This window comes from Echiichthys vipera (genome assembly GCF_963691815.1).
Source record: "Echiichthys vipera genome assembly, chromosome: 12".
NCBI lineage: Eukaryota > Metazoa > Chordata > Actinopteri > Perciformes > Trachinidae > Echiichthys > Echiichthys vipera.
The window spans coordinates 6,464,985-6,480,091 of record NC_139837.1 but is presented as its reverse complement, the minus strand read 5'-3'; the positions used below and the strand labels follow the sequence as shown (position 1 = coordinate 6,480,091).

Sequence of the window (15,107 nt, the reverse complement as noted above, 5' to 3'; positions counted from 1 at the left end):
ATTTCTTACTGAAGTAAGTTATAATACAATTAAATAAAGTGATGCAGTGGTGATATAAAGTGACAAAGTGACATTTTCTCAGGATACAGTGTCTCCACTGTTCCTTACCTGACCGGGGGGAGATGAATTATACAGTTAAAGCACAAAAGTGACTAAAGGACCCCTTGAGTGTCCTCGAGCAGGACATTTAACCCTCACCAACTCAGACCATGCTGTTTTTGCAGCTGGACCTGCTCTCTCCAAATGTAAACATGATGCCCTGATTTCACCTCACAAATGTCCAAGTGCATTGAAGTCTGATAGTAACTCATCTCATATACCAAAAATGAATGGTAAATATCAGGTCTTGGTGTCAGTCTCTGGAAAAGGGCTTTCGAGTCTTGGTGGTCAAACAATTGTTTATCAATATTCATTAAATAACATTGTTTTTTATAAAGGTTCAGATCATTACTGATGTGTTATTGTTTAACATAAATCCTGCATGCCATCATGCCTTTTTATTAATGATATTATGCTAATATATTTCCCAGCTCTATCAACAATCCTAAAGGGAGACATCCTCAGCCCCTTTCTCTACTTTCATTAACCTCAATAGACCAAGATTCAATGCAGCTAAAATACATGTTGTCCTTAGATTAAGGTGTTTCACCACAATAACACACACACACACACACACACACAGTGTGCACAAACCTGCTTTCCACTTAGAATGAATTCCTCTATATGCAAATAGATGGAGTTTTAGGTAAAGTGGATATACCTGAAGAGATCTTTTAACCTTGTATTGAGTTTAAAAAGATGCTGGAATACATTGAACGTCACAAATGGAAGATAACAACATGCTGAGTAAGAACAATATGTCTCTCCAGGTTAAATGCAGTGATTTTGAAGAAATGTTTACACGCTTTACTGTTTTTCCAGTACAACCGTTGTGCCTGGACAAGTCCAAATGCTGCTGTGCTGTCTTTCCTCAGTTCAGAATTTACTCTCAGTGAGCAGAAAGGTGTTTACTGTTAATGCAGTGAGGCGACTAAAGCACTGGAGGAGGAGTGAAAGCATTGCTGATGAATGGAAACCGTTCGCTTGCAATTCCACACCTTAAAAGTCCCATAAACAAAAGCTATAGTACCTGGGTTTTATCACTGGAATGATTTTATATCGCTCCTAATTCTCTTTCTCGACTCTTTATCTTATTAAATGTAAGAACGTGTTGTCTTCTTACTTTGAATTGCAGTATGCAACGTATTAGCTGTTGATAAAGTACTGTAAGGGAAATTCCTTTACTTATTGTACTTACCAAGTTAAGGTTAAGTTAAGGCTTAATCATACTGTATTCCTTGCCTTGTTATGCTTTAATATTGACTCGTATTAGATCATATCATGTAAAAAATAATCCTCATGTGCTTTACTCTTGTGTTTCCTTCCCTGAAGCTGGATGGCCGTACAGATGGTGCTGTAGATTCCAGGGAGAAGCTTCTGGAGTTTTGTTTCGACTACTGCTACTGGTCGGTGAACCCTGCAGAGCCTCACTATACCTCGCAGGAGGAGGTAATGACCTAACTGACTGTTTTTATGCAAACTGGAATATCCAGTATCTGACCTTAGTATCTGGCTATTTTCCAATGATACGTTTTTCACATTGGTTGCTCACTGAACTATTACAATATTCCTATGATTTTCCCATTTGCGTGCTATGTTGCATAGCCTGAATAATGAGTCCGGTACATTACAACATCAGAGTTTACATCTAGTATTCAGCCTCAAACCAAAGTGTTCTCTTATGTTGCTACTGTGGTTCCTTCTTGTGGTTATCTTGATGGAAAAATATAAAAATAAACATAACTTTGACGGATTGCTCATGTTCTCAAGTGGATTGCGAAAGCAGAACCAGCACAAATAAGGTTACCATGGGAGGAAAAAAAAAATCACCATATTTGTTCTATTTACATGGCATCTTTTTAATCTGAGTGTTGTCTTGAATGTTGTACAGTAGTCGGTACAGTGAATGAGATAAGTCAGTGGTAAATGTTTTTGTAATGGATGAATATATTGTATATCTGTAAAGAGGTAGGCTCTGGTTTGACATGTAGCCATTTGTGCAGCACTGCCTAAAGATTTGTCTCATTTTCGTGCCATGTTTTATGCCCTCTTGTGGGCGGAGACCAAGTGCGTGCTGATCCAGGCTCTTGGCCACAAGTCGACACTGGGCAAACACAAGCTCTGTTCCAAGAAAAGAGCCCAGAGGAAACCCTGTCCTTGTCGACAGACCACAACAAGACGGGTGTGTGTGTGTTGTTTCGTGCATGTTTTTACACAGTTGGCCACTCGAGGGATATGATATCAGCTCCATCTGTTACCCAGAAGTCTCTTTGCCTCAGAAATGGCATAGCCAGAGTCAGCTTGTTTTTCATGTCCCGGCTTTGATTGAGCCATTAGGTATTTTGTTGCTTTGATTAAAGGGTGTTGCTGGAACCTGAGATAGGCTCCAGATCAAGAGGAAGTGGTCCCCAAGTCCATTGCAGGGAATGTCACCAAAAGAAATGTGGTCTTTCCAAAACCTATTTCTTTTTTTTTAGATAAGTTGCCTTGGTATTAATTTGTATTTCCATCAAGTTTTCATTATTCAGCACAATAGCCACGGCCTAACTCGGTGCACATCAGTAACCCGAAAATGTTCTAACCCCGGTTGAGGGAATAATCTTATTATTGAAGTTCCCCCAGTATACATGAGCGGGGCAGAACGGGAAAATGACGGCGTAACTCGATCTCCGGTACAGTAGGTGGCGCGCCGCCAACATGCAGCTCGTCAGAATAAGACTTTTTCTTGCAGTTCACCTTTGTCATAATCACAAGCCGACTTTTGGACAGAATAACGTCAGAAATGGGTTTTCTTGGTAGTGATGTTACTTGCCACGGCGAAGTCCTCCCTTGGTTTAAAGGTACCGCTGGTGTTGGTGTTATTTTTTTCAGGTTGTTATCGGCACTGTTGCTTCCAGTTCAAAAGCCACTGCCGCGCTGTGTGGAGAGTCGGTTATAACCCAAGGGGGATTGGGAAGACGCAAAACCCAATATAACTCCGGTTAAGCTGTTTACATGCATGAATACCCGGGTTTCTAAAGGAGTTATCTAGGTCTGTAAACTGGGGTAATAAAAACTCTGATTTTACCCCAGGGTAAGGTGGGTGTTTGAGAAACCAGAGTATTGCCTCTATCCGAATATAATCAGGTTTTTAAACTGCATGTAAACGCAGTTACAGTCACTTCTCTATACTTTCTCTCCTCTGCCACTCCCCCACTGCCTGTTTCTCCTCTTGTCAGAGCCGCCTTTGTGTTTGAAAAAGACCAGGCTGTGATGACGGCCTACACACTGCGCGGAGTAACAGACAACACAGCACTTCTTCCTTTTTTTAAACCTCCTTTTTATTCCTCACTCTGGCTCTTGCTTTGGCTGCCGCTGTCCTCAGCAGAATTGTGTCCAGTCACAGTGGCCCGGGTTGTCACAAGACATTCCTCTGTTGACCCGTGGTGGGTGAAAGGACACCAGTAAAGGACAGAGCCGCTGGATTTCTGACCTCTTTTCCTGCACCAGAATCCAAAGAATCGCATCTTTAACAAAGAATCTTGTAGAAGACGACGTCAGCCGTTTACTGATCCCATCACAGTTAAATGTATTTGAATGAGGCATTTCTCTGGTGGATGTGAAGACACAGTGCCTGACGTAAAAAACAGACAATACTGTGTTTAATGTTCAAGGGCAGCAAGCCAGATTAATAGAGCACAGTGGCAGGTGAACACTATAATTCAAGAGTCACTTTAACCATTTTACCAGACAAATTGCTTTTTGGAACCGTGTAGAGTCTGTCTAAGTGGCAGGTTGAGGAGGGAAATTTGTTTCCCTCAACCAAAAAATCACAGCATTGTTAGAAGTTGATGTAATTTTCCCACAATGTTGTGTCGCCTAGTTTCACTTAGTGGCATTGCATTTAGGTAAAGTGATGTTATTGATTTAGTTTCTCTCTTATCTGGGATCTGAGAACCGCATATTTACAACACATTAATGAGACACATTTCTTTTGCCAGCAATGGAATTCCCTATGGTTTCTACTTTCAAAATATCATTGAGCATGGTGTGAATGGTTGTCTGTCTCTGTTCGTCTCTATGATCCCTGTGATAGACTGGCGTCCTGTCCAGGGTGCACCCCGCCTCACGCCCGATGTCAGCTGGGATCGGCTCCATCCCCCCGGGACCCGACAGGGACAAGCGCTTGAAGATGAATGAATGAATGACTGCTTTTCTTTTTTCAGTGCAGGAAGAAGGACTTGCTCTGAATTCCTCTTGTACTGCAGTCCCCACGAAACTCAAACAATCAGAGCCAGTGGTGGAATGACACAAGGGGAAAAATGGATCTCAACTCTTGCTTTTCCAGTCCAGCGCGATCCCACCATACCCAGCCAGCACCCCTCAGAGACTGGCCGGCCCCTCCCCACTCCTGAGCTCGACATGTCCATGCATCACTGATAGTTTACACCAGATAACTGTGGGAGGCTTTTGAGCTCATACACTGTTATAACACAGAGAGTAGACAGGAATTCGGTGTCTAACTATATGTTGGGTTGCAGACGTGGTTGTATTCTTGTCGCTGAGGGCTACCCACAAGACAAAAGCGTGTCTTGCAGTATTGGAGGCTCAGTTTTGGAGTTGTATATTTGAAAGAAAATCCCAAAAGAAGGTTGAGTAGAGAGGAAGGAGTAGGGCTCTGCCAGGTGAGAATAAATAGGTTTTTGGGAGAGAACCATAATCCGTAATGGGAGTCAGCTGTTGGGACTGTTTGTCTAAATGCTGCCTTTGTTTTGGGGCTAGATATTGAGCTAATAAATAGCTTTTCCACTATTTAATAACACAGACCCCTCACTTTGTTTATTGCTTCTGACAGTAAGAAACATGGAAGAGGGAAATGAAAGAGAAGCAGAGGCAAGAGAAACTGATTAGGCACAAAGAGAGAGTGCAAATGTGAATTCCTCGGGTAGAGGAGGAGCAGGAGGAGGCGGGGGAATGGGCAGGGGGTCCACTGTGCCTCTGCAGCCCCCAGCTCTCGCCTGCCAAACTCACAGCTGCTTCACTAAGTAATTTTTCACAGTTAAATTTCAGCGCAAAGACGTCACTGCTGAGGATTCGTTCTGAGAGCACAATGCTGTTTTTTATTGCCAAAAGGAGTCGGCTTGCTGGGGTTTTTCCCTCTTCTCCTCCTTCTCCTCCTCCTCTTCTCTGTGTGTGTGTGATTTGATTATGCTCGCAGTGTTTCTAGGTCTGTGTGTCAGTGGTGCTGCAGACTGGGGAGAGAATAGCTTCTCTGTTTATGAGAAGAATCCTCCACACGCACGTGTGCATTTGCTCCCCCTCAACACAGTCCGGTTCAGTTCAGCTGGGTTTGAATGAACCACAAACAGGACACCAAAAAAACAAATGCTGTCACCAAAGAAATCAACAACAAGATCTACGCCATATGGAGAAAAGGCACCTGTGATTTATGTAAGGACTTCCTGCTTTCTGTCAGTGAAGGCAGCTGATGAGTTGAAACAGGAGAAACTGAAAGTGTATCAAAATAGGAGCTTTTGATGATTACTACCTAGATTACAGTTGATTTTATAGAGATATGGCATCTTATTGGAGTCATCATAGCTGTTATGGTTTTCCCGTTTTTTCTCTTAGCAGAATATCACAAAAACTTGTGAAGAGATTTTAGAAGAAATTGGTAGAAAGCTATCAGTTTTTGCTACAGATCTAGAATCATCTCCTGAAATTGTTTTCAACAATTTCTAATCAGTAGAGCATTTTTAAACATGTTTATATTTTCTATGCATGCTTGGTATGCTGCACATACTTGACTAAAGGACATCTGGCATGTGTATCCCGTCATTAATCCCTTCCACATATGCACTGCAAATTACTCAGCAGGGCTGTATGTGAGAATGCAAATAACCAACAGGACAGGGCATTAAACTGAGTTTACCTTGCCAGCTCCCTGGTAAAATTACGCTTTAATCTCTGAGGGAGCCTTTGTGCAAATACAGCCACTTATTCTCAGGTGTATTCACAGAGAGAAAATTGGCATCTTGACATTTCTATCATGCTGCAGACCAACAGCAGAATAAAACAAACCTCTGACAGTGAAGAAAGGGGATTTTACACAAAGATGGGCATAAAAATGTTTCACTGGAGACACACAAGATTTGGAAACTTCTGTTGTTAAGGATCAACTCTCAAACCTTCGGACAAACTCAAAGAACAGCAAGAGACTCCATCGGTGTCGTGTAACCAGTCATGTCCTTTCTCCTGCACACTCTACGTAGGCGCAAAACAAGTTATGTCCACTCCTTTTGTGTAAAAGAGAAACTTTGTCTGGACCTAATTCTCCTGACATTGTCACATCTGATGTTATCATTGCATTTCCCATTTTCTCCGAATAATTTCCCCTTAGTTTTGATATTATTTGACCAACTGATGGGCGTGGGCTCTTAACTCAGACACTCAAATGATCTCCAATCGTATAGGAATAGTAGTTAAACTCATGTCTGACTTAAGTAATATTGCACCAGCTGAATCCCTGGTGGATGTACATACAGTACCACTGTACCCTATGGATATCACACAAGGCTCCCATCAGTCTGACGGCTGGAGAAGTAATTTCCAGCCTGCCATAAAGAGTGTGACATACATCTCCACTCTACAGTGTTCTGGCCCATTTAACAAGGATTGGGGGAGGAGCGGCAAATCCCCAAACTCTCTCCAGATATGGTTTTGTTTATTTGTTTTAAGTCCAGCCTTTGCCCCTGTGTCCGTTACAACAAGAGTTTATACTGAGAAATAGAATCCACTGCCAAACTCTGTAATTTTTTCACTTTCCTGTCCTCTGTTCCTCTTTTTCCCACATTCCCATGTGTAGGGAGGCCTGAGTAACGAAGAGCAGCCTATCTGTTTGGCCTGCACATCTCTGTCTCTCCCTCCTCCCTCTCTTGCAGCCTCTCTGCCCTCCCATGCTAATTTGACCTACAAATTCTGTCCAAGTGTGACAAACGAGAGCGTTGTTGAACTCCAGCCAAACAGCTTCCCCTGTCTCCTAATCTGCGTCTTCCCTCCCTCACTGTAGTCCACTCGACACATTTCTCCTTCCCTCACCTCTGATTCTATAACCTAGATTCTTTGCAGGAAGTCAGGATCTCCAGTGACATTGATTGTGTGTCTAAACAAAAGCATTTGGCTTTTGCTCAAGGCCCAGCTGTTTGTGCAACCTAGTTGGAAAGCGTCAGATGGGAACCACGCAGCCCTCGCCTTGTCTGCAGCTGTCCAGTCTTGGACATGGAGGAGAGTGAGGGAAATTGTTTTTCAGGAGTTGATAGCTTTGCTTCTTTGACTGACTGTTTAGGAGAAAGTTGCATCTCCGTTATTTTTTTCACTTGCAGTTCTTTGCGTTGAGCTCAGAGACGTCCTTCCAGCGAGAGTGGTTGTGGAGGGAAAAGGAATCTCGGTCCTCTTGGTTGTGTCAGACCTGGCAAAAGCAATGAGAAGCTGAAGTTTTTAAATGTGGCGAAGTGCTTCACTTTGCTTGCCTGGCCTTTTGCCATCACCCTTGACGACATCTTACACAACCACACACACACACACACACACGCACACACACACGCACACACGCACACATTACGCATACATGTTGCTGATGTTTTTCAACCACTTCGCTGCCTTCCTCCACTTTTTTTTCCTGTGTTACCAGGCCACCAACTAGGCTGCCACTTTGGGAATAAAAAGTGTGTAGTACAAAGTTTTTTATCTCTGGCATAAAACCCAGCTGGTTCTTTGTTTTTCAGGAGACCTCATTTTCCTCAGAGAGGTCTGCTTCAACTTAGACACCATGTGACATTTCAACTTTCCTTTTAAGATCTGTTGCCAAAGTAGGATTTAACAAGATCTCATCTCTCTCCGTCTGTCACCGCTTTATTTAAACGTGGTTGTCCTGCATATCATGTGGCTGTATTATAATTCAAACGTGTGTGTACATTATCCAGCTCTCTCTTTCCATCTCCTGACATCACAAATGTGGATCTTAGCGTTAGTCTGCATGCATTATATTTGGATATATGAGTGTGCTGTGATGGTGGGGTTTGCAGATGAGAGAACTATGCAGCCAAATATCTCCGCTAAGGCATCCCTGCATGGCTGGATGATAAAAAGCGAAATATAAAGATGCTGTGAATATTGCATAAGTCTGTGACATGCAATAAAGTCCCCCTCTTTTCTCTGAATGCTCTTCCCTCACCTCTTCTACTTGATTATATGGTTTGTATTGGAGAGAGGTTAAGATGGTAGAAAGTAGGTGACTTATGCAAAAATCGCCTCTTTTGTATTATAACCTGCACTTCATATATATACACCGCAGTATATGTCATGCATTTAAGCCAAAGAGGACCCTCCTTGTCTATGCCTTCTGCGAGATCTGGAGCCCTTATGCCACCTTTTCTAACCCCACAGCCTTGTTTTACTGTTCCTTCCTTCCTCTATGTTTTGACCAGATGAATTTGACCTGCATTTCCTGCACAAGAATGAATCTATATTCTGCTTTTCCTCTTTCATTGTTAGATTGTGTGTACGTTTTCAGAGGAAAGCAAACTCTGAGGCTTTTGTCCTTGTTGTGGATGCCGTTTCCTCCAAGTGGCTTAACCGACCACAGACAAACACATGCGCACACACGCACACACGCACACGCACACACACACACGCACGTGCAGCGGCCTGCTGATGACAACCCCCTTCCTGTTAATGGACGTGTTTAGTCTGTCCCCTGTGTGTTTTTTGGAGGCGACCGACCAGCTTGCACTCTTACTATGGCTCTTGCCCAGTCACTTTATCTCCAAGCTGTTTTTCTCTTGCTTCATTAGATCCTGGAGTACATTTCCATTCCCACAATGCAACCTGCCGCTTGCCTCAACTGCTTTGTTCGTCCTCAAATACCTCCCAATGCTGCAGGAAAACTTTGAAAGTAGGTTGTAGCAGAGGGCCATGTCGTCCTTTTTAAGCAGCCAGAGGCACAAATGACAAAAAATTGCAATGTTCTGATATAATTTTGTGTGACAGTGATGACAAACAGGATTGTTTTAATGTTGTCTGACATGGCCTGTCTAGACAAACTAATGCACACCGCTTTAATTTTCCCAAGAGGTTGAAATAAGTTTACGCTTCCTCTTGTGGTTTTGTTCAGAGGTCATTTAAAGCATTTTTTTTGCAGACTTTTGACAAAACCAAACTTTTCATTTTGGCTAAATGAGGCAGAAACAGAGAAAACAAAAGGGATAGTGTACAGGGAGGAAAAAGAGAGAGTCAAGTTCAGAGACTGAGCGCACAGATGAAGTGAAGTTCCTGCTCTTTGTGCTAAGCCTGGAGGGACCCTCGGCCTTGTCATAGCCCCCACAGAGTAAATTTAAGAGGGTCAACTTTAACAAGAGCTGTATTGATTCTGTGTGTTTGAGGGAGGAGAGGGTGTCTGTGTCTGTTTTTGAATAGTAGGACGAGGACAAGACAGGGGCGGCGCTGCTTTTTGTCTTCATGTTTAAGCCTCTATTCAGCAAAGAGGCAGGGGGCAACACTTGGTGGTCTGGACTCCAGGGGGCTGCACACTTTTGTCACATTTCTATTTCTTTGGCAACAGTTACAAAAGGAACTCACTGTTTGAATTATCTCTTTTTTTAAATTTAACATTAACATAATATTTAAGTCAGGAAAATAGATTCATCTTTGTTTTTCACTGTCCATGTTTATTTACAGAATATTGATTGAATTTCTGTCACAAATGTCCCCCGGGAACATAATTGTAACAGCAGTTAGTTTGTTAGACTAATTGCTTCAGCACTGAATCAGTTGGCAGAAAATAAATCAACAACCATTTTGACAATTCATTTATCACCTCAAGTCACATTTCAAGCAGAAAGACCAAACCTTTTCTGTGTCCGGTGAATGGTTCCTCATGCTTTCCTTCATTATGTAAATGATTAATTGATTAATGATTGAAATAGTCTGCAGAATAATGCACAAGGAAAAATTCTTGTTTGTCGTTGCAGCCCTAGTTAGTGCTAAAAGTGTCAAAATGGATTCCATACCTGGGAATAATGATGTGCAAGATGTCTCTACCTCAGTGCCTGTTGGGTGATTTATAAGGTCATTGAGTCAGACAGCCGCTGTGGCAGCACTTTTACTAGTTACACGTGGCTGTTGTGTGCAGATGGTTGGCCAGGCTACAGGGTAATACTTTAAAATGAAGAATGTGTTTGTTGGGTTTAGGGCTGCAGCAGACACTTATTTTCTTCATTGATTTATCTGTGTCGCTATCTTTTGATAAATAGCTTAGTCTGTAAACTGACACGACTTTATTATCAAACATCTTGTTAATTTTTCTTTTAAATGAATAATTCAAAGCGTAATTCAGTCAAAATTTGGCCGACATAGTTGTTCTTTTATGGTCTGTCAATGGTATTATTCGATAATTTCATTGGTTGATCAATAGAAAATGTATTGGTATGGATTTTTATTATTATGGCTTTGATTTATAAAGCGCCTTTCTCAGTGCTCAAGGCGCTTTACAGAGTCCAGATTCCATTCATTCACACAGACATACATGGGGGTGGTGAACTACGCAGTAGTCACAGCTGCCCTGGCTGACTGAAGCGTAGCTGCTAATCAGCGCCCACGGCCGCTCCGACCACCTCCTCAAACATACGGCAGTCATACACGTTCACACGAGGCAAGGTGGGTGAAGTGTCTTGCCCAAGGACACAACGACCATGACACAAGTAGGGCAGGGCGGGGATCGAACCGCCAACCCTTCGGACATTGGCCGATTCGCTCTACCAACTGACAACTGACAACTCTACCATTGTTCTTTGACATCTTGCATTAGTTGATTAATCGATTGATAATGGGCAGATTATTCAATACTTAAAATAATAGTTGTAGCCCTAGAATGGATAAAGTGGTGTTTCAAATGCATATTCTGTGACTTTTGAAAGCAAAGTAACCCAAAACATAATGTTGCATAATGCTGATAGAGTTTTAAAAAGTCTCTGTCCTAACCATGGGTGTTTATTTATACACTGGTTTTTGCTTTATCAAATTGTGGTTAGATAGGACATTGATCTCTGTGTGTGAGCTTCACTCCACTGTGCCAGTGTCACATTTGACTTTTATCAGAGAAATATTAAGGCTGTTGAATATTAACACACACGAATTCACACACTCCTAAGAACAGCCGGATGAACATTGAATCCTTTCAGGTTGCTTTCACAAGGCCGGGGCCTTTCACAAGAGCTTTCAACCACATCCAACCTAAACCTATTCCCACCGCTTCGTAAGCCCAGAGTATACACAGGCTTAGCTCCAGGTTCTCGCTTCTCCTGACAGTGGTTGGTCTTCACACACATGGGAGGTTTGTTGAAATGATTCCTGTGTTTGATCCGTGGAGGTCGTGGAAGCTTTGAGAGCATTCCTCCCTCTCTCCTCTGTGTACTTACCCACCAGTATCTGTGGTCCAGGCCTGAGCGCAGGGTCCAGGGGAGTGGACCCCTCACTGATCCCCAAGGTGTGTTATGATTCTGGAGGGGGGAATGTGCTGTGTCTCAGGTCTGGTCTAGATCAGGTTGCTGCCCCCCCTGTGCACGTGTTGCCTTTGGACAGAGATTTTGGGATTACTTTTGGGAACACACTCGTTCTGATGAAGTTTCTTTTTGCTTATCAGTAATGAACAAAGGAACGATAACAATAGAGAAAATTGATAATTTTTCCCAAAATCATAGGGAGTGTGTTTTGCAGGTTGAAAATGTGAGGCATGACACACTGCCTTTTTTGTTAAAGATGCCCTTATCAGACAGTGTCTCCAGCTGCGTTTTTATTGTTATTCTTGCTACAAGACGTCCATCGAATCACCTGTCCTCGGCAGTTGATTTGCTGTGAAGCTAAATGACCTTGCTCTGTGTTGAACTTTTCTCAACTTGAGGCATCCAGGGCACTAAAATGCAAACCTAGCAATGCAAAAAGCGGAGAAAACGCTTCACTCTCATTGAAAACAATGACAATCGGGGCCTTTAGGCACTGCTCTGACCTATAATTCATTATATAAAGTGGAAAACACCCACATTGCTCACCATTCACAATGCATCCTGCGTAGCAAGGTGTTTCTTTATCAGTTCTTATCACAATGCAAATTTATTTGACACTATAAAGATAAGTATCTGGAAATTCTAAGCCTCTGTGAAGCCAAGGACATACAGGTTTGCTGGTTGGCTGTTTGTAAGCTCTGAAAGTAAAAAAAGGTCCATATTTATCCCCTGACGCCAGTTATGTCAGCCACTGTAAGTGTGATGATGATGATGGTGCCAGATAAAGAGCTGAGCAGATTAATCAACAGCACCCCAAACGGCAGCCTCCAAAATTATCATAAAGTTCAAATCAACACTCCTCTAAAGCAGTTTCAGCAAAAACTGAACATGACAACCTTCATGTAGGCTGCCATTTATTGCAGGACTGTTTGACTGCATTAGTTTAAGATGGACGTACCTAAGAAACAGACAAGTGTGTACCCCAGGATGTAAATCTCACTCTTGTTTTGTTGTTGGTATATAAGTAAATTGGATTAAATCATGCCGCACTTTAATTATTCAGCACATTCTATTACAAGACTAATTTGACATGTGTATGACTGTGAGTCAGTAGCAGTGAATACGTGATGACCATCATGAGTTGTTGTCGATGATGGCGCATGGTTACTGTGACAGTGATGAATGGATTTTTCATTTCCCTCCTCCCTCTGTACACAAATACTTCCTCTAGTAAGATGTTTGAACAATATTTCAATCTGCAGAGCACATTTAACCTCTGTTGATTTTCATTCTTTTGCTTTTGATGTCGCTGATATGACGACACTACGCAGGCGTGCTGACGACAACAATGCTTTTTACCAAAGGTGATGTGTTGCTTTGCCCTGATTACAACCTATCCCTTACTGCAAACATAAAACATATGAAAACACAAATTTCATACAGTGTCCACCACCAGACTCCTCATACAAATAGTGGTTGTGATTTGGCCTCATGCTAATAATCTCCAGACTTCATCTCTTGAGAAGGAAAACAAGAGGCCTCAGTTGATTGTTTTGAGTGGGACTCTCCCGGATCCCCCCGTCTCACAACCGCACTTTTAAGCAGGGTTTATTTTCCTGACCCAGTCGCTTTTTTCAGACTTTTTACCCTTACATTTGATTCTCTCACATACACATTCTGCAAAAAGTTGTTTACCCAGAGTATTAACTGACCTCCCTGCTCCTTACCCAAACACCTCAGCAGGAGGAAACATTACCTCCCCACCACTGGCCTGGTGCCACAGCATTGTGATTGTGAAACCTTGGTGTAAGTCTACACTTAGTAAAAACACAATGTGATCGAGATCAAGGATGTCAGCTTACACAGTAAACATCTCATCGGTCCATGAGAACACCTACTTTTTTAGTGAAACTCCTTCGGTTGTACTCATTTACATGTAAACATGAACATGAACGGATTTTTATCCTGAATCAGCTTCTTAATTATCTAGACATTTTTGACTCCATCCAAGTTATTCATAGACATTTCTTAGTCAGTCTTTCTTTGTATATTTGTAATTTTTGTGTGTGTGTGTTAACGTTCCTCAGGTGTTCCAGGACCTGGGTGTGTCGGTGCTGTCCGGAGCCTCAGAGGGCTACAATGTGTGTCTGTTTGCTTACGGCCAAACGGGATCTGGAAAGACATACACCATGATGGGAACACCGGTGAGGAGGACACTGGAATCACTGCATGGCATTATATGCAAACTCACTAGGCACATTTTAGGCATCGAAACTGTTACACAGAGTATAATCCTAAAGCTGGCTGCACTGCAGATGTGAACATTCTGTTATTTGTGAACCAATTATATTCGGCAACTGTCAAAATAATACTGTACACTTTTTGTTTTGTTCTCTTCTGTATGATGCCAGGACGCCATTGGCTTGATCCCTCGGATCTGTCAGGTACGTCAGCGGATTGAGCACACTGATCCATCAGCCACTTGTGTGTCCGGTATTACAGTAAATTGCTTTTCTTCTTTCCTCGCAGGGTCTCTTTAGGTCTGACACATTTCCTGATGGTCAAAACTCAAGCAGAGTGGAGATCAGGTACTGTGTAAATAATGTCTGACTGTGTGATTGTTTTTCCCTTTTTAATAACTGCAAATTAGTACACGTTGCACAGGTACTTAAGGAACAATTATGCTGCAGAGATGCAAGCAAGACAATGCAAATCAAAAGGGATCTTCTTGTCACGATGTTTATTTGACAAAGCAGATATTATGCTTTACCGGTTCTCCCTGCTGTTCATTCACAAGTAAAAATTAAGTATTTTTTACAACTTGAAGATTAGAATATCCATAGTGTAGACTGGGTAACAGCGTAGACCAATTAACCATGACCACGACCCGGTTCATATAAATCCAGGGTCCACTGTGTTATGTCACCCCCCTCCTTTAAGTCTTTGACCTGTCAACTTAAAGGTTAACTTCAAGTTGTATTCCGTAAGATTTGTATCCATTTAATTGTATTTTACGTGACTATCTATGAAAGAGTGAGTCAAAACAATGGTGAATGATCATATGATCCACTAATGAAAGCACTTGTGGCGACATTCCCTCTCTAGATGTTAATAGGCCGCCATGTTAGTGACGCTGTTGACAGCAGATATAAGAGGGTAACATATAGGGGACAGACTGGAAGTAGAGAGGTGAATGTGTCAATGAAGTTTACAAAAGAGAAACAAAAGTAAAAACCGTGAACGTGACGAGATGGAGGGCTCTGAAAGGGCTCATCTGCATTACATCTAACCCCAAAGAGGCCGCTAGACACAATGTATCTCAATTCTTACGGAGAATACAACTTTGAAAATTGTTTCTGATATGTTTTGGAAAATACAGTTGATGAACTTCGAGAAGAACTAAAATGATCATCATTGACATCATATTGAGCGTGTCTTTATAACAGGAAGTTGTATTATCCCTCTGTCCCT

The 15,107-nt window shown here is 42.2% G+C and overlaps 1 protein-coding gene across 1 annotated transcript in view; it reads left to right on the top strand.

Moving 5' to 3' along the window:
- Window positions 1-15,107, top strand: part of stard9 (StAR-related lipid transfer (START) domain containing 9) — a gene marked incomplete at its 3' end in the record, with an annotated part of 32,725 nt that overhangs the window by 5,676 nt on the left and 11,942 nt on the right. The window contains exons 3-6 of the mRNA XM_083924202.1: window positions 1,432-1,548; window positions 13,724-13,840; window positions 14,048-14,080; window positions 14,166-14,224. Coding sequence (XP_083780328.1) covers window positions 1,432-1,548; window positions 13,724-13,840; window positions 14,048-14,080; window positions 14,166-14,224 — 326 coding nt within the window. The remainder of the gene's footprint in view (window positions 1-1,431; window positions 1,549-13,723; window positions 13,841-14,047; window positions 14,081-14,165; window positions 14,225-15,107) is intronic.